The sequence below is a fragment of the Lepidochelys olivacea genome (assembly GCF_965140295.1).
Source record: "Lepidochelys olivacea isolate rLepOli2 genome assembly, chromosome: 8".
NCBI classification, from domain to species: Eukaryota; Metazoa; Chordata; order Testudines; family Cheloniidae; genus Lepidochelys; species Lepidochelys olivacea.
The window spans coordinates 30,097,301-30,120,547 of record NC_140418.1 but is presented as its reverse complement, the minus strand read 5'-3'; the positions used below and the strand labels follow the sequence as shown (position 1 = coordinate 30,120,547).

The 23,247-nt window shown below is 43.1% G+C and overlaps 1 protein-coding gene across 1 annotated transcript in view; it reads left to right on the top strand.

Moving 5' to 3' along the window:
- Window positions 1–23,247, top strand: part of SLIT3 (slit guidance ligand 3) — an 810,486-nt gene that overhangs the window by 442,496 nt on the left and 344,743 nt on the right. Inside the window, exon 5 of the mRNA XM_084636935.1 lies at window positions 11,938–12,009. Coding sequence (XP_084493061.1) covers window positions 11,938–12,009 — 72 coding nt within the window. The remainder of the gene's footprint in view (window positions 1–11,937; window positions 12,010–23,247) is intronic.

Below are 23,247 nucleotides of genomic sequence, written 5' to 3'. Positions count from 1 at the left end.
GCACAAAGTATTATCTCACCAGCGTTCATTGCTATTGTAGTATTTGAGGAGAAGGGTTGGGAGAACTTCATGAATAACTAAAAAGCCAATGAAGTAGAACAAATATGGTTCCTAAAAGTAACATTGTTGTGTAGTTTACTGACATTTACTTAAAATTAACAAAATAAAAAATATTTTCCAAAATCTCATGAGACAAATATTTTGGTAGATTTTAAATTTAATTTATTTTTGTCTTGGGTGCATCGGAGGTTCCTCTGCAGTGTTAGTAGCCCAAACATTTGCAGCATTTTACTTAGTGCACAAGAAGTGGGCAGCGAAACCAAGTGATATTTTTTGTGGTTGAAATCAGCAAAATAAAAAAAAATCAATAAGCCCCATAACTGGTGTAAAGCAAATTAAAATTAAAATATTGCACTTTTAATACTCTCCAGTGGTTTTACTAAAATCTAACATTATGTGCTGAGTGGTACCATTAACTACATTGCCCACTGTGTAAAATTAGGCATGCATGTAAGCCTTTGTGGGAATGGAACCCTGGGTAAAGATTTTTATTAAATAATATTTTTTTTAAATTTGACCTTGGAGCAGGAGAAGACTGTTGCAAAAAAAAGGATCGGCACCTTTAATTTGTCTTTACTTGGCTGTATGTTAATCCCTTCCCCCACCTCTAAACTCAGCATATATTCAGTATTCCAGTCCTTAAAGAATGCACTTGTGTGCTGCCTTGGGTTTATGCTTTGTAGAGTGTTGTGTGAATGTTGAGTATAGAGCCAATATCAATTGTGCCACAATAGAACCAACAGCAATGAAGAAATACTAGTGTGCATCCTCCAGCTGCTGGTTTAACCTCTCTGGCCACTCAGTAACAGATTTAAAGGTTGCAATTTTGCAACAGAAAAGCTTCAAAACCAGACTCCAACGAGAAACTGCTGAGCTTGAATTAATATGCAAACTACATACCATTAACTTGGGTTTGAATAGAGACTTGGAGTGGCGGGGTCATTACACACATTGAATCTATTTCCCCATGTTAAGTATTCTCACACCTTCTTGTCAACTGTCTAAATGGGCCATCTTGATTATCACTACAAAAGTTTTTTTCTCATGCTAATAATAGCTCATCTTAATTAATTAGCCTCTTACTCTACCTTTTCATGTTCTCTCTCTCTCTCTCTCTGTGTGTGTGTGTGTGTGTGTGTGTGTGTGTGTATCTTCTTACTGTATGTTCCATTCTATGCATCTGATGAAGTGGGCTGTAGCCCACGAAAGCTTATGCACAACTAAATTTGTTAGTCTCTAAGGTGCTGTTCTTTTTTTTGGTTTAGCAGTAGTACATGAGTAGCAGCGCATGTCTATGTATTTGCAAAAGTGTCACAATGTTTCTATTGGGTAGCTTGCAGCTATAGTCTCTCTCTTTTTTTCAGAATGGGGCTTTCTCAGTAGTTTCCTAGAGAGTGTTGCTCTCCAGCAGTATTATTTTTAGTAGGAATAACAAGAATCTTTAATAGTTCAGTGCGCAAGTCAGAGAGAGAACCCACTCTTGTCTTATACATCTGAGTCACTGCTGATGTCTGTGCTTTCTGTATGGCCGTGGCGGCAAGTTTTGTCTGCCTTCCATCAAAGCCGAAGTGACGCTATAATGCTTGCTGCTTCCACAAAGTGACGGTCACAATATTGTACTACTTAAGATCTTGTCATGTAACCACATCAGCAGTTAGCCTCTTACATACTTTCTTAAAACATGAAGACAGGTGCAATTGCTCCTTCATTATGCTTCAGTATTATCTTTTTTGCTTGACATCTAGTAGTATCATAGAATCATTGTGTTTCACTGATCGTAGAGGAGCTGACATGAGTTCCGGGTTTGCCATGGGTCACTCATACTGCAGTCGCAGTAAGCAAACTTGGCCTTAATTGCTGTTCCAAGCTGGAAAATGCTGCATGCCAGAAATAAATCTGACATACCTACAGGACAGGGGCCAAGAGCATATGACTCATTCTAAAGAGCTGGCTATGGGATTTTTAACTCACCTATGAAAAGGGGTAACATTGCGTGCTCATACGGGAGTTAGAAAATTTGTTAATAGTAATGTTTATACAATAACACCATCTATCTGTTAAAAGTTCTAAATTTTATTTCAGACTTGCAGAAATTATCATGAAAAATATATCCAGCCAGGAAAAATCTGCTGAATCATCCATACCATAAACATCAGCACAGACACCTCATCGTCTGTATCATGTGACCTTGATGATTGGGCTTGTGTGTATGTATCTCACACAGATGGATCTTCTTGCAAATGTACACTTTGCACCTGTTTGCACCAGGTGCATCAGAAACCCACCACACCATTCACTTGCTACCCAACTCTCCTGACTCATCCACTCATCTTCTGAGTCAGTAATCTCTCCATTCACTCACAGTTTTCTCTGACTCATCACAAAAAAGGACTGGAATCTTCTGTTTCCCTTCTTACACCTGGAAGGGTTCTGTTGCAGTGCGGGAGAGAAGGAGGCCAGTTCAGGCTGCAGGGTGTCAGAGCAGCAGTGCTCTAGCCTCTTACCTGGATTTGACTGACGAACAAGAAGAATCTGCAGCACTTAGAATGGAGCCCATGGGGATGCACGCTGGAACTGTTGTGATGGTGCCCGGGTTGATTATGCTTTTGATTTAGACTGTGTTTGAAATACGTTGGTCTATTGCAGACTAATAAAATCTTCAGGAGATGCCAAGACTTCCCTGAGGATGTAGCGGCCACAGGCAAAGAATGGTCAATCTTTGTTTTTGAAACACTCGTTACAGTTGTAACCAAGCAAACGTCTCTCCCTTTTCCTCCCCAGTGTCTTGCCTTCTCTTATCTTTTTTTCTCTTCCATTGCCCGTTCCCTCCCCCCTCAGCAGTCCATTCACTTGACTAGCATTGGCCTTTCTATTCTCTCATAATCTGGACACTCTGGGTACAAGAACTGTCTTCTCTGCAGCTTCTGCCTTCTGAAAGAGCCTTTCTGTATCTTTGTCCACCTGGCTGATTCACATCTTGTATTATTATGTGTGTTCTGAGATCGTACCTTTTCTCTCTTGATTATTCTATTTAATTTTTCTCCATCTTTAACTGTTTAACTCCATAAATGCATTGTTTATTCTGAGGGTATGTTTACACTGCAATTAAAACCCCCTGGCTGGCCCGGGCCAGCTGATTCAGCCTCACGGGGCTTGGGCTAAGGGGATGTTTCAGTGCAGTGTAGATGTTGGGGCTTGGTCAGCAGCCTGAGCTCTGGAACCCTCCCACCCTACAGGGTCCTAGAGCCCAGGCTTCATCCTAAACCTGGAAGTCTACAGTGCAATGAAACAGCCTTGCAGCCCAACCCCTGCAAGCTCAAGTCAGCTGGCAAGGGTCAGCTGCAGGCACCTAATTGCAGTGTAGGTGTGCCCTAGGGCATTTTGGGATGGTGTTTATGTGAAACATGATGTACAATATAAAAGTATTTCAGAATTATACAAATTGCATGAGCAAGTTATAGAAGTACTTGACCTTTTCCAAGTTAGATCAGCCTGTCTCTAGTCTGGAATGTAAAGAAAAATTTTCTGATAATGGTCACAAACATTTAGCAGATCTTTGCCTGCACAAAAACTAAAGAGTTTGCTTTTACAACAAACACACAAATAAGCAAACAAATATCTGAAATGACTGATTATTAACCAGATAAGAATGGTACATCTGGATACAGTTAATTCTTGCTTTTGTAATCTACTAACACTATAATTCTCTCTCACACACACACACACACACAATCATGAATTTCACCCCATTTATCAGGGAAGCTTTAATACCAGTGCACTGTATTGATTCCCTGAATTACAAAAATGTCATGATATTTACATATTGTGCAGCTATTGCTCATTATCAGAGTATGTAATGTTGAACTGGTGAGAACATTTTCATAAAATAAAAATATTGATTGGAAACAGAAAGAAAAATGTCAAGACAAACCCTACTATTATTCCAGCCAGCTCTACTCAATATATTGAACCAGAAGTAGTCAAAAATGTATTTTCTTTGTGTTGCTTTTCTGGATTCACTTTTCCATGGCCATTTTCTCTTATACCTTTATACCAAGGAGGACGTGATAGTGGCAGCTTTTTCTCTCGCTCTTTCTGCCACTATCAGACAGGAGATGAGAAAGCAGATTTCCTCTCAACTTGCAGAATGCAGCCTGGGAAAGAATGTAGAGTATAGAGGGGGTGGGTTCTTCTGAGTTTCATCTGTTCCATTTACTTGTATCAAAACCGGAAATGCTTTGTGAAAGCCAGCACACGATATCATTTGCACTGAGAAATACAGCCAACCGCTGTAATCTTTGTGATCTTTATAAATAAAGCAAGTGGATTGCCCATGGGATGAATTAGTTAATTTGCACTATCAAGCCCACCTACAGTCCAGTCAGTCTAGGTTTGGCTCGGGTTTTTATTTCAGCAATCTAAAAGTGTCATTGTATGTAGGCTTCACTGCCTTATTGCAATGGAACAATGAGATTGTGGATAAAACTAAAAAAAATATTTTAAGGAACCATCTCAAGTAACCCAGATTTTTCCTTCTTTTTAGATGTATTGGAACTTCATGATTCAGTTTACACTCAGTAACAGATCACAAAAGATGTATGTTGGGCTGAGGGCCATGTGCTCTTGATGACTTTTTAAGTCTTGAAGTATGTCTACACAACCAAAAACCTGTGCCAGCTGACTTGGGCTTGTGGGTCTCAGGTTGCAGGGCTGTTTAATTGCAGTGTAGACATTCAGGCTGTGGCTGGAGGCTGAGCTCTAGGACCCTGTGAGGTGTGAGGGTCCCAGATTGCAACATAAACCTGCAAGACTACCCAGCCATTAAACAGCCCCGCAGCCCAAGCCCCAAGAGCAGGAGTCAGCTAGCAAGGATCAGCCGTGGGTGTCTAACTGTAGTGTAGACATACACTTAGCATGTGTGCATATCTAAACTATGCATTCTAGGCAGAAGAAGCAAATCAAATGCTTTATTAAATATTACTGTATTCTGTGGTGTCCTTCATTCCAGCTTAGAAAGAGGAATCATGAAAGAGCCGCATTAAATAAATATTTATCAATCCAATTTCTTCTCAGTCAGTTCTCTATTGAAAATGAGTCTTTTTAATGTTAGGGTCTGTACATACAAGAAAAGGTTGGCAGGTGGATCTTCGGCATGCAAAGAATTAAAATAACAAAATGGAGAGGGAAAACCCATGCATGTCAATGTATGTGATTTTCATCAGCATGCATCTGTTTTACAATGACATTGTAACGGAAATGATACTTTTTAAGCAGCTGGTTAGATTTTTTTTTAGATCTTCAATTGAGAATCTTGTCTTGTGAGTTTGTGTAGAGCCAGTGTTTCAATTAACTGATTTATTTTATTCTTCCATTGTTGGCAAGTAAATTTAAAAAAAAAAATAGACCTGATGTCTGTTGCTGTGGAAGGCACTTGAAATCTCACTTTGGATGCACCAGGAAGTGTTAAAGCAGGAACCTAGAAAACAGCACTTTAGTCAAGACTATAGAGCCACTTAGTGATGCTAGTGGGTTTTTTTGTTTTTGTTTTCCCCAACCCTTTTATTAAAGTGCTTGCATTTCCTATTTCAAGCTAGGTGAAGCATTATGCTTGCAAATAGAGTAAATCTGTGTCAAAAGCTGTCATAAATATAAAGGGAAGGGTAAACCCCTTTAAAATCCCTCCTGGCCAGAGGAAAAATCCTCTCACCTGTAAAGGGTTAAGAAGCTAAAGGTAACCTCGCTGGCACCTGACCAAAATGACCAATGAGGAGACAAGATACTTTCAAAAGCTGGGAGGAGGGAGAGAAACAAAGGGTCTGTGTCTGTCGGTAGGCTGCTTTTGCCGGGCATAGACCAGGAATGGAGTCTTAGAACTTTAGTAAGTAAGCTAGCTAGGTATGTGTTAGATTATGATTTCTTTAAATGGCTGAGAAAAGAATTGTGCTGAATAGAATGACTATTTCTGTCTGTGTGTCTTTTTTGTAACTTGAGGTTTTGCCTAGAGGGATTCTCTGTGTTTTGAATCTAATTACCCTGTAAGGTATCTACCTTCCTGATTTTACAGAGGTGATTTCTTTACTTCTGTTTACTTTTGTTTCTATTAAAAGTCTTCTTGTAAGAAAACTGAATGCTTTTTCATTGTTCTCAGATCCAAGGGTTTGGGTCTGTGGTCACCTATGCAAATTGGTGAGGAGTTTTACCAAACCTTTCCCAGGAAGTGGGGTGCAAGGGTTGGGAGGATTTTGGGGGGAAAGACGTGTCCAAACTACGTTTCCCAGTAAACCCAGTTAGAGTTTGGTGGTGGCAGTGGATATTCCAAGGACAAAGGATAAAATTGATTTGTACCTTGGGGAAGTTTTAACCTAAGCTGGTAAAAGTAAGCTTAGGAGGTTTTCATGCAGGTCCCCACATCTGTACCCTGGAGTTCAGAGTGGGGGAGGAACCTTGACAAGAGCATTTTAATAAATTATGAGTAAAATAAAAAATAAAAACTTATTGACACATGCCAAGTGTTGAGTCTAGTCTAGACTTCTGGATTTGGTCAGGTAGCTGCTGTGCCTCTGAGTTATTGTGCACCTTAGCCAAGTTGCTTTATATTGTGCCTCCATTTTCCCATCTGCGAAATGAGGAGAATACCTGAGTTCCTCAAGGGCGTGTTGCTAGAATTAATGTTGGTATAAGCTGTTAGTTACCTAACCCTAGTGTCAAACTTTGTCGCTTCCTTGGTTTCATGGTTTCTCCCCTTGCACATCTGACTCAGCATTTAGCAACACCCTTTGCTGAGAAAAGATGGCTTTGCCCATGCCCTGATGACAAGATTAAAGTTGAGTGGTAGGGAGAGATTTGGCTCCAGTAACTCTTTACTCTTCCTCAATTTTCCTTCAAAGTTGCAGAGTTTGTTTCCTTGAGCAGTAGCTTTCAACCTTTCCAGACCCCTTGCAGGAGTCTGATTTGTCTTGTGTACCCCCAAGTTTCACCTCAACTCAGTTGCTTACAAAATCAGACATAGAAACACAAAAGCGTCAGCACACTATTACAGAAAAATTGCTTACTTTCTCATTTTTATCATATAATTATAAATCAATTGGAATATAAATATTGTACTCACGTTTCCATGTATAGTATATATAGCAGTATAAACATGTCATTGCCTGTAGTTTATACTGACTTTGCTCGTGTTTTTTACATCGCCTGTTGTAAAACTAGGCAAATATCTAGATGAGTTGATGTACCTCCTGGAAGACCTCTGTGTACTCCCCGGGGTACGCATACCCTTGGTTGAGAACCACTGTCCTTGAGGATTGACTGGTGAAACTTTCACATGCAATAGTATATCTCCTAATAAACCAAGATCTATTAAAAACAGAGAAGGTGGAGTAAAACAAAAAGAAACAATTTGCTTAACACATCTAAATGTATACATCTCATAATCTAACCCAAATAGTTCAGTTACAGACCAAGGTCTTGTTTACTCAGTGTGGGAGTGCTTGTCAGGAGGAGGTAAATTCTTGTGCACACCAGTGTGTCATGCACTAGCTGGTTCATGTAGACCATGCTGGTATGCATTAAAAGTTCCCTAGTGTGTGTTAATATACTGTTTGAACAGGACTACATGAGTGCACACTCAGGAATATTTTGTATGCACCAGCAGGGTCTGCATAGGCCAGTTAGTGCATGACACCTTGGTGCACATTTAGAATTCACAGCCCACTGGTGTGCACTCCTGCATTGTGTACACAAGGCCAAAAACAATCTTACGTGTCCCAAGAGCAAGTCCTCGCTGTGTTCTTGTCCCCTCTGAATTCCTATCTCATGCAGTCCAGGACCTTGTCTCCTAAACAACCTGGATATCAAAGACCCCTGTACAGGACAGAATTCATGTCCAGACACTCCTCCCTTGATCTATGGGAAGCACCTCATTCTCCTAACTAGTTTTTTCCTGTTACCTGCAGAAACACTAAGGTTTTGGTCTTGCTGCTTTCTCTCTGAGATGGCCCATTGAGGATACGATGTTTAATAGCTGGCTTTCAGAAGCTTAATAGCACATCTTAGAGTTCACAAACCGTCACACTGAGTGACATTTGATGGGCCGTATCTGTTGTCTACACTGTGTGGGTTGTTTTTTGTTTTTGTTTTTGTTTGTCTAAAGATTAAATTCATTCCACTTAATTTCCTTGGTGATAAATTATAAATTAGAGACTCTGGTTCATACCGTCTGTTACACTCTTTGAGATAGGTGGATAACAACTACTGTGTAAGGATTCAGGACTGCATTATGATCAATAATGTATTTGTTATTTTTATTCCAAAATTCTAATCAATCTTTTATTTTGTGATTGTTTATTTTATCTATTTTTCCATAGTTTCTGCTAACAAATAATTATTCATTTTTTTGTTTGCTAGTTTTTGTTTTGGGTTAATATTCACAGGAGAGCTTTTGATGCTTCCTTCACTATGGAACAAAACAGCAGTGGAGACTGACAAAAATGAAACTAAATAAACTGTGAGACCAATTGGCTAGAACTCAGCGTCTATACATTATAGACAGATTTTGTAAAGTGTTTTGGATGGATCTGGTGGTGGTTTACTTGCTTATGAAAGGTGCTTAACAATAATTTGGCATATTGCTATCAAGCAGAGATAAACACGCTATTAGTAACTATCTCAAAAAGGCAAGCTTATAGTTGTGAAAGGGCACTTACATAAAATGAAGCATGCAGCACTGAAATTTTTCTCTATGCTGCATCACTAACACCATTAAAGCTGTCAGTTTGTCAGATCACTGGAGGTATTTATGAAATCAATACACAATCCTAGAGATTTATAGAAGCAGTATTGTTAGCCAGAGGAGAGCCTCAATGGAAAATAAAATTAATACAATTTACAAGCAGATTGTCATAGAAAATGGATGAATTTCCTACAGTCTCCTGTTTTTACTTCTCTGAAGAAAAAGGCTTAGGCATGGGGAGAAAGCAGAAGGTAATAGCATAAATTAGCCTGGTTAGTCCGTAATGTTGTTAGAAGAATTGCTTGAAACCAGGATTTTGTGTTTGAAGGTGATTTGGGGCAATGCATAATAAAAATCTTGAACAAAACATTAAAGTATGAATTAAGTTTTTTTTTCCTGGATGTATTTGATTTTGGTTTCATAATTTCACTACTCCAAGCCCTTTTTATTTTGGTCTGTGTCCTTCTCTTGCTTTCAACCCTTATTTCTTTTTCCACATCTTAATCACACTTTGCTTCTCTTTTACCAGCATCAATAGCTCTCTCATGTGTCTTTCACACACCAAAGCCAATTGTTCTAGGGGAGGTGTTGTGAAATCCTTTGCTTTGTTCTTCTGTCTATAGTGGTTGCAGATTTGTTTGTCTTGGATGAAGGACCATCCTCAAACAACTGATTTTTTGTCATTGGCAAGCAGCAGAAGAAAGGAGAGGGGGAGGAAGGGTTGCTTCATAGATCAGTGGCAAACAAATTGGGAAGGAATTTGGATCTAGCTTGAAAAAGAGTCTCTTGTATACAACAACATGTTTTCAATGGGGAGAGTCTGAGTGAACAATTGTCTACTACAAGAATTTGGTGTAGACTAGATGACTGGTATAAATTGAATTAGTCTGATGTCAAGGACATAGCCCCCCACCCCCTTTCCTTTCTCTCTCTCTCTCTCTCTCCCCCCCCGCCTGACGGCAAACAGAAGAAAGCCCTCTGTGACATGGCTTGACCTGGAACGTCAGCATGGGCTTTTGTGAAATGCTCTGATTCCAAGACTAGGTTCAATAAAGTCAATTTGGTGGAGAATGGATTGGGATCTCACAGCAATACACAATTTATTAAAAGAAAAAGATATCTGGTGGCATGCCTTGTGTTTGCTGTCACTTACCTTTTTAATAATCATTTGAAAACCAGACTTCTGGTCTCATGCCAGGGCAAATTCCTGTTATCATAACAAATGTTTTAAGACAACATAACGAACACACAAACTGATACTACAGATTCTATGCTGTCCTGGCCATGTTTCCTTCTCCCTTTGCTCCTATCTTCTTCCAATCCCTTTGCTTCTGCCCTTTCCCCATCCCCTCCCTCCCATTCCTTTCCTCACCCACCTTTGCCTCCCCTGTTCTTATTCATCTTGCTCCTAATCTCTCCCCCCACCCCACCCTGCCCCATTTTGTTTCTTTGCATTTGAATCAAGTTGCCTCTTTCTCCTTGCTGATTGGGTGCCAGCATGGGGAGCATTGTGAGTACCAGAGAGACAGTCTCCTTCTCTCAATGCCAGCGCCCATTGCCAGGAGGAGCAATCTCACAGGGAAGTCTTGCTCAGCCCCATGTTCCCGGGATGAGCCAACTTCAGTCATGGTCTGGAGATGGTGCATACACAGTTCAGTTGCATATAATAGCTGTGAGGGAAGGGAGCATGCTCCAGGCAGATCGAACCTTTGGAGAATGTAGCTGCCAGACTCTTTAACAAACCTCTCCTGAGAATGCGTGAATGGTAGTTTTCAGAGGTTCATGGCTTAGCCACATTTGGGTGAATTTTTCTGGACATCCAAATCTCTGACACTAGAGGACCCCTTCCATATTTCCAGCTTGTTGCTGCTAAGCCTAGAGGCTCTGGACTGTCTCAACAAAACAGTTGTAAGAATTTTTAATCATGTGCAAAACACTTATTTTCCCCTATCTTGTTCCTGTAAGTGGTTGAACAATTTTAACTGAAAGATCCCTCAGAATTTCAGCCTTAGTCAGGCACCCAGCGTTAATAGTTTCAACACAAACTGATATAGTTTGGCAAAATAATAAGGAAATGAATATGGGTTTTATAAGGTATGTCTACACTGCTACTGGGAGTGAATATCACAGCCCAGGTCCACAGACTTATGCCAGCAGGGCTCAGGCTAGCATGTTAAAAGTAGCTATGCAGATGTTTTGATGTCCAGGCTTGGGCTGGAGCTTTGGCTCTGAAGTTCGCCCCTTTCTGGAGGCTTCAGAACCCAAGCTCCAGCCTGAACCAGAGCGTCCACGTGGCTATTTTTAGTGTGCTAACACAAGCGCCACTTGAGCAAGTCTGTCGACCCCGGCCATGAAACATGCTCGCAGCAGATGTGTAGACAAACCTATATTAGAAGTTGGGCAACCTGAAATATTGGCACTGCTGCCTGGGCCGCCTCTAATGCAAATCTTAAAAGTCCAACTTACAAAAGTTCTGTAACACTTTAAGGGCAAAGAAATTTGAGAGTGATCTGCAAAGAACACATCTTAAAGTGTTGTACTGCAGGTTACAAATGTCATCTTTCTCATTGATACGCAGGACAATGCCTTCTGAGCAAAACCAGTCAAATTTGTATTTGTTTTATTTTGCATTTAATTTGAGTAAATTTTTTGATTCTATGATTCTGTTCATCCAGACCCCAGTTAAGCTATCAATGTCAACCTAAATTGATGATCTGATCATAGGAAAGCCCAGCATTTTAAAATGTTGTTAAGATAATGTATCAATTGTATTTGCTTTTTAAACAGGTAGATTAATATCAGGTCACAGGAGAAATGGGAAGAAGCTGCACTTGCACCAAAATTAAAAGATTACAAAGCTGAGGTGCACTTTTGTGCTGCAAATATCGTGGTAGTGATTCACACGCACTGATTGATATGACAGCCCTAAAAAAACACATTTAGAGATGTGGTGGAAGTTCTGTTACTTGTACAGCCATTTTTAACAAATGCCACCACTTTTTTTTTTATAAAGGAAATAATGGGATTTCTTTGCCAAAGTCGAACAAGTCTGGAGTTGCCAAACTGGTTATATTCTGTTATCTCAATGCAGTTTAGGGAAATGTGTTCTCTTTGTTAATATGATGTGTTTTTCCTCTTCCCTTGTTTAGAGATCTAAGTGAAAACCAAATTCAAGGAATCCCAAGGAAGGCCTTTCGAGGAATTACTGATGTGAAGAACTTGTAAGTGATGCTTTATTTGGTGTTTGTTGTGAAGTCTATTCAACATGATGGGGTCTAAATTAGCTGTTACCCTACCACAGAAGAAAAAGATCTTGCTGTCATCCTGGATAGTTCTCTGAAAACATCTGCTCAATGTGCAGCAGCAGCAGTCAAAAAAGCTAACAGAATGTTACCAACTATCAGGCAAGGGATAGGTGGTAATAAGACAGAGTATATCATAATGCCACTATTTAAATCCATGATACGTGCACACCTTGAATACTGCATACAATTCTGGTCACCCTGTCTAAAAAAAGATAAGAATTGGAGAAGGGGGACTAAAATGATTAGATATGGAATGGCTTCAATGTGAGGAGAGATTAAAAAGACTGGATTGTTGTTTAGAAAAGAGACGACTAAGTGGGGATAAGATTGAGGTCTATAAAATCATGAAGGTTGTGGAGAAAGTGAATAAGGAAGTTTTATTCATCCCTTCACAAGAATCAGGGATCACCTGATGAAATTAATAGTAGGTCTGAAACGAACATGTGGAAGTACTCCTTCACACACTTCATAATCAACCTGTGGAACTTTTTGCCAAGGGATTGTGAAGGCCAAAAATATAACTGGGTTCAAAGAAGAAATGGGTAAGTTCATGGAGGATAGGTCCATTAGTGGCTATTAGCTAGGATGATCAGGGATGCAACCCCATGCTCTGAGTGTCCCTAAACCTCTGACTGCCAGAAGCTGGGACTGGACTACAAGGGGTGGACCACTTGATAATTGCCCTGTTCTGCTGATTCCCTCTGAAGCATCTGGGACTGGCCACTATTGGAAGACAGGATACTGGGCTAGATGGACCATTGATTTGTCCCAGTATGGCCTTTCTTAAGTTGTTATATTCTTATGTTCTTTGCACTACTGCTATTATTTATTTGAGCATCAGATGTGGGCTCAGCTCTATGTAGCACACATAGAAAGATGGTCCCTGCACCTAAAAAGAGGTTACAGTCAAAGAACATATATGCTCCCCACAGTACACACAAACAATTCCCATCCTTCAGTAGCAGTTCTGAACAAAGACAGATGTGCAGATTATATTCTTAAATTGGGAGACCCTAGTATGACAACAATGCATAATCTTACCCTGCAAAATTTGGGTAAATTACAGGCTATGTGCTAAAGTGTATCAGTCAAAGGAAACAGTAGAATAGATCAGTGAGAAGTTGAAAGGGACCAGCATCACGATGTTAGCTGAAGTTGTGTTTTTGTTCTTCATCCCACAGCTTCATTCAAAGAGTAAAGGTAATTATATTACAGAGCATAGGTCAGAGCTAAACAGATCCACCACAAATTTCAGAGTAAAGAAAAAAAAAAAGTGGGCCATTTCCAGCAGTTGACAAGAATGTCAGAGGAACAGTGGGGCGGGGTGGGGAGGGGGCGGAATAAACATGGGAAATAGTTTTACTTTGTGTAATGACCCATCCACTCCCAGTCTTTATTCAAGCCTAAATTAATTGTATCCAGTTTGTAAATTAATTCCAATTCAGCAATCTCTCATTGGAGTCTGTTTTTGAAGTTTTGTTGTTGAAGAAAACATTCAAAAACCAGTTGGAGAACACGTGAATCTCTTTGGTCACTCAATTACAGACCTTTGGTCACTCAATTACAGGTCAACAAAAAAACCTTCAAAAACAGACTCCAACCAGAGACTGCTGAATTGGAATTAATTTGCAAACTGGATACGATTAACTTAGGCTTGAATAAAGACTGGGAGTAGATGGGTCATTACACAAAGTAAAACTATTTCCCTATGTTTATCTCCCTCTCCCCCCCCCCCCCCGACATTCTTGTCAACTGCTGGAAATGGCCCACCTTGATTATCACTACAAAAGGTTCCCCCCCACACTCCTGCTGGTAATAGCTCACCTTACCTGATCACTCTCATAGAATATCAGGGTTGGAAGGGACCTCAGGAGGTCATCTAGTCCAACCCCCTGTTCAAAGCAGGACCAATCCCCAACTAAATCATCCCAGCGAGATGTGTATGTCTTACAGTGTGTATGGTAACACCCATTGTTCCTGTTCTCTGTGTATATAAATCTCCCCACTGCATTTGCCACTGAATGCATCCGATGAAGTGAGCTGTAGCTCACGAAAGCTTATGCTCAGCTAAATTCCTTAGTCTCTAAGGTGCCACAAGTCCTCCTTTTCTTTTTGCCTTATGCTAGTATCACAAAAACTCCACTCCATTGCTACTGTTAGAGGCAAGATAGGGCCATCTTGAAACAAGCATGGTTATAGCCAGCAAGTTGTCAGTGAGGGAGGGGTTCAGTGCCTGGTCTCCTGCCCCTAAAGAAGGCTGCTTTCTAGACTCAGAAAGGGGGGCAAAAGTCTCTAAAATTCATTGTAAAACTGTGTAACATACATAACATATGTTCTAGGAGTATGAGTACTGTGGTAGTGTAACCTTCTGGTGAGTGTGTATTACAGGTCTCCCTCTGTGCCATGAGGACATGAGTTATTACAGTCCCCAGTCAAAACAGGACCAACACCAACTAAATCATTGCAGCCAGGTCTTTGTCAAGCCAGGCCTTAAAAACCTCTAAGGATGGAGAGTCTACCACCTCCCTAGGTAACCCATTCCAGTGCTTCACCACCCTCCTAGTAAAATAGTTTTTCCTAATATTCAACCTAGACCTGCCCCACTGCAACTTGAGACCATTGCCCCTTGTTCTGTCATCTGCCACCACTGAGAATAGCCGAGCTCCATTTTCTTTGGAATCCCCCTTCAGGTAATAGAAGGCTGCTATCAAATCCCCCCTCACTCTTCTCTTCTGCAGACTAAACAAGCCCAGTTCCCTCAGCCTCTCCTCATAAGTCATGTGCCCCAGCTCCCTGATCATTTTCATTGCCCTCCGCTGGACTCCCTCCAATTTGTCCACTTCCTTTCTGTAGTGGGGGGACCAAAACTGGACACAATACTCCCGTTGTGGCTTCACCAGTGCCGAATAGAGGGGATAATCACTTCCCTCAATCTGCTGGCAATGCTCCTACTAATACAGCCCAATATGTCGTTGGCGTTCTAGGCAACAAGGGCACACTGCTGACTCATATCCAGCTTCTTGTCCACTGTAATCCCCAGGTCCTTTTCTTCAGAACTGTTGCTTAGCCAGTCTGTCCCCAGCCTGTAGCAGTGCATGGGATAGTGACCCCATTGTGCTAAGCACTGTGTGCACATATAATGTAAACACTGAGTCTACTCCAAGAGAATAGGTGGATATAACAAACAGAGAGAGGGGAAGCATAGGGTAATACTGACACTATTAAGCTCTGTGTAATGAGCAGCAGTCATAGCATAGTAGATGGTTAGGTATTACCAAGTGTCTTTGTATCTGTAGATATGAAAGAGAAGTGTAATTTGAATTAAAGTACATGCAATAAACAGCCCCTCTTCTACATTAGATTGTGCAAGTGTTCAAGTGAACTGAATGATGTTAGCTTAGTGTTGCGTTGAGTACAGATATAGGGGTCCATTACCCCATTTTATGGATATTTTGTGTTTCATTTGGGACATTTGCAATGAGAATCTTTTGATTTCTAAGCAAATTGAATTATTTTCTAATCTTAAAACATATCTGTCCATCCACATCAGTCTAGGGAAGGGATAGTCAATAGGTGGACCATGGGCCAAATCGGTACAGCCAGATACTTTTGAACAGACCACAAAAACTTTTTATTTACTTATTATTATCATTATTGTGGTGTGCATTTCCTCAATAAGCCATTAACATTGTTTGGCCTTTTTACTGTTATACCTGAAAGGCTGCTTGTGGGCGTTTTCAACCTCACAACATGTTTCAGTAAAACATACACAGCCTAATTACATGACAATGGGGAATATGGGGTGCCAGGATGTCACAGGTGGAACAACCCATTTCGTGTTATTTTGTTTATTAATTAGGCATAGTTTTTGATATATTAATTTTGGTTCACTTATTTTTGGTTGTTTATTAAGCATGATTTTAACACAGTTTTTGAGTTATATTAGTAGGCTCCTCTGTTTGGACTAATTTAATTTTTGGGGGGAGGGAGTTATACTTTTTATTAACATTTGTTACTGTTGGTTATTGTGACTGTTTGTAAACTTTTACCTACTTTTTAAAATTGAGCTTACAGTTAGGATAAATGTATAGGCCCAGTTATCACAAATGTTAATATAAAGCTTTAATTGTATAAGCCAAAATGGTATCAAAGATGCTAATAACTGTGTTTTTGAGGAAAAGAAAAGAAGTTAGTAGAGCTGGGCTGGAGCTGTTGCTGCTGTTAGTCTGATCCGATTTCCGAATAGAAAAAGCCAAGCATACGAAACAGGGAGCGAAGAGAACAGCAAGATAGAAAATGCAGCTTCTGTCTCTGGTGTTGACTTTTACTTGCAATCTCGTGGCTGGAAAAACACAGGCACACCACATGGTCTTATTGGCCACTCTGAGACCTGGAACTGGAAACATGTACCAACCTCAGGCTGTTTAGGGCATTTCATTTAGTTGCCTCTTTCTAGTCATAGCCTTACACCACTGTTGCAAAATATGCAGTCTTGGCTGGCTAAGCCAGACTCTTATAGGCAGAAGGACAAAAAGAGAGAGGAAAGAGAAGAAATAAGGTGGGGAAGGAAAAGGGTATATGCTGGAGTGGGGAGGCGAGAGAGATATGAGAGACGCTCCATAATCCCAGGGATGGTAGGGTTTCAGTCAGTGAATGTGGGGGTGATGTAATTATCAGGATGAAGATCCAGGGTCCCAGGACATGGTGGGGTTGGCAGCTGTGATGGTGAAGCTGGCTCCAGTAGCACACTCCAGCACTTTTAGCTACATAATAGATTTTTTTTTATTAGCTTCTCAATCTGGTATTTTTACTGTAGACCCCATTGGAACACTCTTTTTTTGAAGTGCCTCTCCATAGCAAATGTCCTACTTACATCTTTCTACAAACCATCTTTAATGTTACAAGACTGTAACACGGTACGAGGGGCTTTAGTTTATATATACAGGAATTTTCTGAAATAGTTTTATGACTCCTATATGCACCTCAGTTTCCCCTATATTGGGGGGGTGGAAGAAGGACTGTTTGCTCTCAGGGTGAGGCAAAGAAACATAGGTGTAAATGACGCCTAGCAGCTTATGTCTGAATGAATCATTGAAAAGGACTGGCCAAGGCCAACCCCGTTCCAGTTGACTAATAAACCCACCTGTTTTCACAACACTGTTTGAGTGTCAATGCCAGTGCTTACTTTGTCACTTGCCAATGCACTTACATAGCATGGTATACCATTTGCGATAGACCCAGGCCAGTTGGGTACAGCAGAGTAGTAGAAGACAGATATACTGGTTACTGGATAAGCAATTTTCTGTACCCTGAGTGACCAGAGCAGGGGCTGCGCTAGAGCAACCAGGAACCTGCTAGAACCAATTAAGACAGGCAAGCTAATTAAGACACCTGGAGCCAACTAAAAACATACTAGAATCAATTATAGCAGGCAGCCTAATCAGGACACCTGGTTTAAAAAGGACCTCCCATCAGTTAGTGGAGGGTGTGCAAGGAGCAGGGAGTGACAAGGTGTCCTGCTGGAGGACTGAGGAGTACAAGCGTGATCAGGGATGGTGCAACCGTTAGGCAAACTAGGCAATCACCTAGGGTGCCAAGATTTGGGGGCGCCAAAAAGCGGTGCCCCAAAATTTTTTTTACATTTTAACTTGTCTTCTCTCTGACGAGCATGGTCGCTGCCTGGCTGCCCCGCAGCGCACGGAGCCAGGGGACGGACCGGCGGGGCGGGGCCCGGACCGGGCTCAGCTTTCACTGCAGCGGGTGGGTCAGCACCGTGGGCAGTAGCAGATTTACCATGGCACCAGCTATGGTACCGGGCCCACACTCCAAAGGGGCCCAGGCGACCACTCTTCTCCATCCCCCACTCTCCCCTGCGGGGGCAGAAGCTTGGTGCTGTGGCTCTCGGGGCTCTGTCCTGCTTCAACAGGGCAGGCTGTGCCGGCAGCCAAGCACCCCCCTCCTCTGCCTCTTCCCCCAGCATGCTGGGTTCCCGCCTCCCCCCTCACTCCCTCACCCTCCCTGCCACTGATCAGCTGTTGCCGGTGAGAGGGAGGAAGCGGAGAAGAGGCAGGAGCGGGGCTTTGGGGAAATGGGTGGAATTGGGGCAGATCCCTTCCAGCCTCCTGCCATGAGCCGCTATGGGCAGGGGGCTGGGAGCATCCCCATGACCCTAGCCCACACCCCCAGCCCTCTGCCCTGACTCCTGAACCCCCCTCACACACACCCAGCCCCCCAGTCCTGACTCCTGCACCCCCACATATACCCAGCCCCCTCCCCCCGCTTCATGCCCTGACTCCTGCCCATCCCCAACCCCACCCTGAGCACCAAACAGGAGCTCCTGCAACCCTTGCACTGAATGGGAGCTGCCCCAGGTAAGCGCTCCACACCCAAACTTCATGCCCCAACCCTGAGCTCCCTCCCTCATTTGAGCTCCTGGCCAGACCCTGCACCCCAACCCCCAGCCTGCTCCTGCACCCTAACTCCCTCCCAGACCCTGCACCCCCACCCTCAGCTCGGTGCAGAGAGAGACAAAGAGAACATGCAGAGCCAGGGAGAAGGTAGGTACGTGCTCTATGTGGGCAGGGGTGAGGGGGGGATCCTGTTTACCCTCTCCCAGCCCTGCTGCTCTTGCAGTTTACTCCCAGCCTATCCCTTGCTCCAAGGACCAACCCTAGCTCCCGCCCCACTGTGCTTTTGCCCCCAGTTCCTGCCTTGCTCCAGTCAGCAGGGACTAATCCTCCCCCCATGACCCACTATGCTCTTCTTGCCCCTGGCCCCTGCCTCACTCCAGCTGGGGACCAATCCTTCCCCCCCACCATGCCCAGCTGTCAGAGTGGATAAAAATCAATGACTTTAAAAAAAATCAAAAAATTGGATATTTTTATTGGATTTGTGAGGGGAAAAGATCATTTTAATTAAGATACATTATATCATGGAATAGGGATTATAAATTCTAATTCTATAGTATGAGACAATATATTCATAATGTTTAAGAAAAGTTTTGTAAATGAGTTCTAATAGTTCATGGATTAGGGACCCAATCTTATGGGGTTCCACAGGCTTCTGTATTTAGGTTAATTTTTCTATCTACCCAATGGGACTCAGTGCTCAATCTAGAAGATACCATCAGAGATGCTTAGTTTTGCATTTCTGAAACTGTGGATTTGTGTCTCCAGAGGTAACATTCTTTTTAACAGCAAAAATGTTTTTAAATAAATAATGTATAGAGGTGAGAAATAACAGACCTTAACTCTATTGTCCATCTGCAAATTTGTGTACACAGGGTATGTCTACACTACAAAATTAGGTTGAATTGATAGAAGTCGTTTTTTTAGAAATTGGTTTTATATATTCGAGTATGTGTGTCCCCACAGAAAATGCTCTAAGTGCATTAAGTGCATTAACTCGGCGGAGCGCTTCCACAGTACCGAGGCAAGGGTCGACTTCCGGAGCGTTGCACTGTGGGTAGCTATCCCACAGTTCCCGCAGTCTCCGCTGCCCATTAGAATTCTGGGTTGAGATCCCAATGCCTGATGGGGCTAAAACATTGTTGCGGGTGGTTCTGGGTACATATCGTCAGGCCCCCGTTCCCTCCCTCCCTCTGTGAAAGCAGCAGCAGACAATCGTTTCGCACCTTTTTTCTTGAGTTACCTGTGCAGACGCCATACCATGGCAAGCATGGAGCCCGCTCAGGTAACCATCACCGTATGTCTCCTGGGTGCTGGCAGACTTGGTACTGCATTGCTACACAATAGCAGCAACCCCTTGCCTTGTGGCAGCAGACGATGCAGTAGGACTGGTAGCCGTCATCGTCATGTCCGAGGTGCTCCTGGCCACATCGGCCAGGAGCGCCTGGGCAGACATGGGTGCAGGGGCTACATTAGAAGTGACTTGACCAGGTCATTCTCTTTAGTCCTGCAGTCAGTCCTATTGAACCATCTTATGGTGAGCAGGCAGGCGATACGGATTGCTAGCAGTCCTATTGTACCATCTTCTGCCGGGCAGGCAAGAGATGAGGATGGCTAGCAGTTCTACTGCATCATCTTTTGCCGAGTAGCCATGAGATGTGGATGGCTTGTAATCCTTCTGCACCATCTGCTGCCAGCCAAAGATGTAAAAGATAGATGGAGTGGATCAAAACAAGAAATAGACCAGATTTGTTTTGTACTCATTTGCTTCCCTCCCTCCCCCATCTAGGGGACTCATTCCTTTAGGTCACACTGCAGTCACTCACAGAGAAGGTGCAGCGAGGTAAATCTAGCCATGTATCAATCAGAGGCCAGACCAACCTGCTTGTTTCAATAAGAACAGTTACTTAGGTGCACCATTTCTTATTGGAACCCTCCGAGAAGTCCTGCCTGAAATACTCCTTGATGTAAAGCCACCCCCTTTGTTGATTTTAATTTCCTGTAAGCCAACCCTGTAAGCCATGTTGTCAGTCGCCCCTCCCTCCGTCAGAGCAACGGCAGACAATCGTTCCGCGCCTTTTTTCTGTGCGGACGCCATACCAAGGCAAGCATGGAGGCCGCTCAGCTCACTTTGGCAATTAGGAGCACATTAAACACCACACGCATTATCCAGCAGTATATGCAGCACCAGAACCTGGCAGAGCGATACCGGGCGAGGAGGCGACGTCAGTGCGGTCACGTGAGTGATCAGGACATGGACACAGATTTCTCTGAAAGCATGGGCCCTGCCAATGCATGCATCATGGTGCTAATGGGGCAGGTTCATGCTGTGGAACGCCGATTCTGGGCCTGGGAAACAAGCACAGACTGGTGGGACCGCATAGTGTTGCAGGTCTGGGACGATTCCCAGTGGCTGCGAAACTTTCGCATGCGTAAGGGCACTTTCATAGAACTTCGTGACTTCCTTTCCCCTGCCCTGAAGCGCATGAATACCAAGATGAGAACAGCCCTCACAGTTGAGAAGCGAGTGGCGATAGCCCTGTGGAAGCTTGCAACACCAGACAGCTACCGGTCAGTTGGGAATCAGTTTGGAGTGGGCAAATCTACTGTTGGGGCTGCTGTGATGCAAGTAGCCCACGCAATCAAAGATCTGCTGATATCAAGGGTAGTGACCCTGGGAAATACGCAGGTCATAGTGGATAGCTTTGCTGCAATGGGATTCCCTAACTGTGGTGGGGCCATAGACGGAACCCATATCCCTATCTTGGCACCGGAGCACCAAGCCGGCGAGTACATAAACCGCAAGGGGTACTTTTCAGTAGTGCTGCAAGCTGTGGTGGATCACAAGGGACGTTTCACCAACATCAACGTGGGATGGTCGGGAAAGGTACATGACACTCGCATCTTCAGGAACTCTGGTCTGTTTCAAAAGCTGCGGGAAGGGACTTTATTCCCAGACCAGAAAATAACTGTTGGGGATATTGAAATGCCTATAGTTATCCTTGGGGACCCAGCCTACCCCTAATGCCATGGCTCATGAAGCCGTACACAGGCAGCCTGGACAGTAGTCAGGAGCTGTTCAACTACAGGCTGACCAAGTGCAGAATGGTGGTAGAATGTATATTTGCACATTTAAAGGCGCGCTGGCGCAGTTTACTTACTCGCTTAGACCTCAGCGAAACCAACATTCCCACTGTTATTACTGCTTGCTGTGCGCTCCACAATATCTGTGAGAGTAAGGGGGAGACGTTTATGGTGGGGTGGGAGGTTGAGGCAAATCACCTGGCTTCTGGTTACGCGCAGCCAGACACCAGGGCGGTTAGAAGAGCACAGAAGGGCACGGTACGCATCAGCGAAGCTTTGAAAACCAGTTTCATGACTGGCCAGGCTATGGTGTGAAAGTTCTGTTTGTTTCTCCTTGATGAACCCCCCCCCCCAGCCCCTTGGTTCACTCTTCTTCCCTGAAAGCTAACCACCCTCCCCTCCTCCCTTTAATCGTTGCTTGCAGAGGCAATAAAGTCATTGTTGCTTCACATTCATGCATTCTTTATTCATTCATCACACAAATAGGGGGATGTCTACCAAGGTAGCCCCGGGGGGGGGGGGGTGGAGGAGGGAAGGAAAATGCCACACAGCACTTTAAATGTTTACAACTTAAAAATTTATTGAATGCCAGCCTTCTGTTTTTTGGGCAATCCTTACCTCTCTTTCAAAGTAAAAAGTAAAAAGTTTCAAAAAGTTCAATGAATAGAAGATTGTTGGGGGCAGAATAGACAAGGAGAAGAAGTCTGGAGATCATTGTGAGAAGTGAGGTACATATGCTTTTTTGTTAAAATATTATGTTTGCTGTTGAAGAAAAAAATCCAGAATACTTAACATTGTTGTTTTAGTTAAATAAAACAATGTAAATATCTGTCTGGTGGTGTTCTCCTAATACAGCCTGGCAAGAAAATCCTGCAAATATTAATGATTAACCTCTTGAATTCGAGATAGTTCACCTCCCAATGACTTCATAAATATCTGCTTCAATTATCTTTGATAAATGAAATAACCAAACGATCATTCATTTTCTGATATAGTTGTAAAACTCATCTGAAAAGTTTTCAAAATAAATCATGATTTAAAAATGTATAGTGTGTATCTTCTAAAAATGAAACCTACATCTATTTCTGAGTTGTGAAGAATATGTATTAAGGTTATAACAACCAACAAGAATTCACTTTTATGTAGAAACCCATGATTAAATCAAGTCTTCCTAACTGGTGATTTAAGTCATGATTTAAATCAAATCCAGCTGCCCACTGTGCTCTTGCCCCTGGCTGCTACATTTCCCAGCGGGGCCCACAAATATGTTTGGTGCCAGGCCCAGAAAAAGTTAATCCGGCCCTGGCGGGAGCTGGGCCAGTCCCTCCGGGGTGGGGAGCATGGGGTCTGGCCTGCTCGGGGGCGGAGCACAGCCCCCATGGGCCTGCGAAGTGGGCCAAGCTCGTCCCCCTAAGGCGGTACCCTTCACAGAGCAGCGCTGTGGCGAGACCAGATGGGAGCTGCAGGCGGGCGCTACGGGGATGGAGCGGGACTCCTTGCCCAAAGCCTGAGGGTACCTGGGTACCTGCCGCTGCCTCCCTGTGTGTCCCTGGCAGCCTTCTAACTGGTGCCCAGCCCCCCCCCCCACAGCGAGCAGCCTCGGAGATCCCTGCCTGCCCCCCTTATTCTACATTTGGCCCGGGACACTTTTAAATTTCTTGGG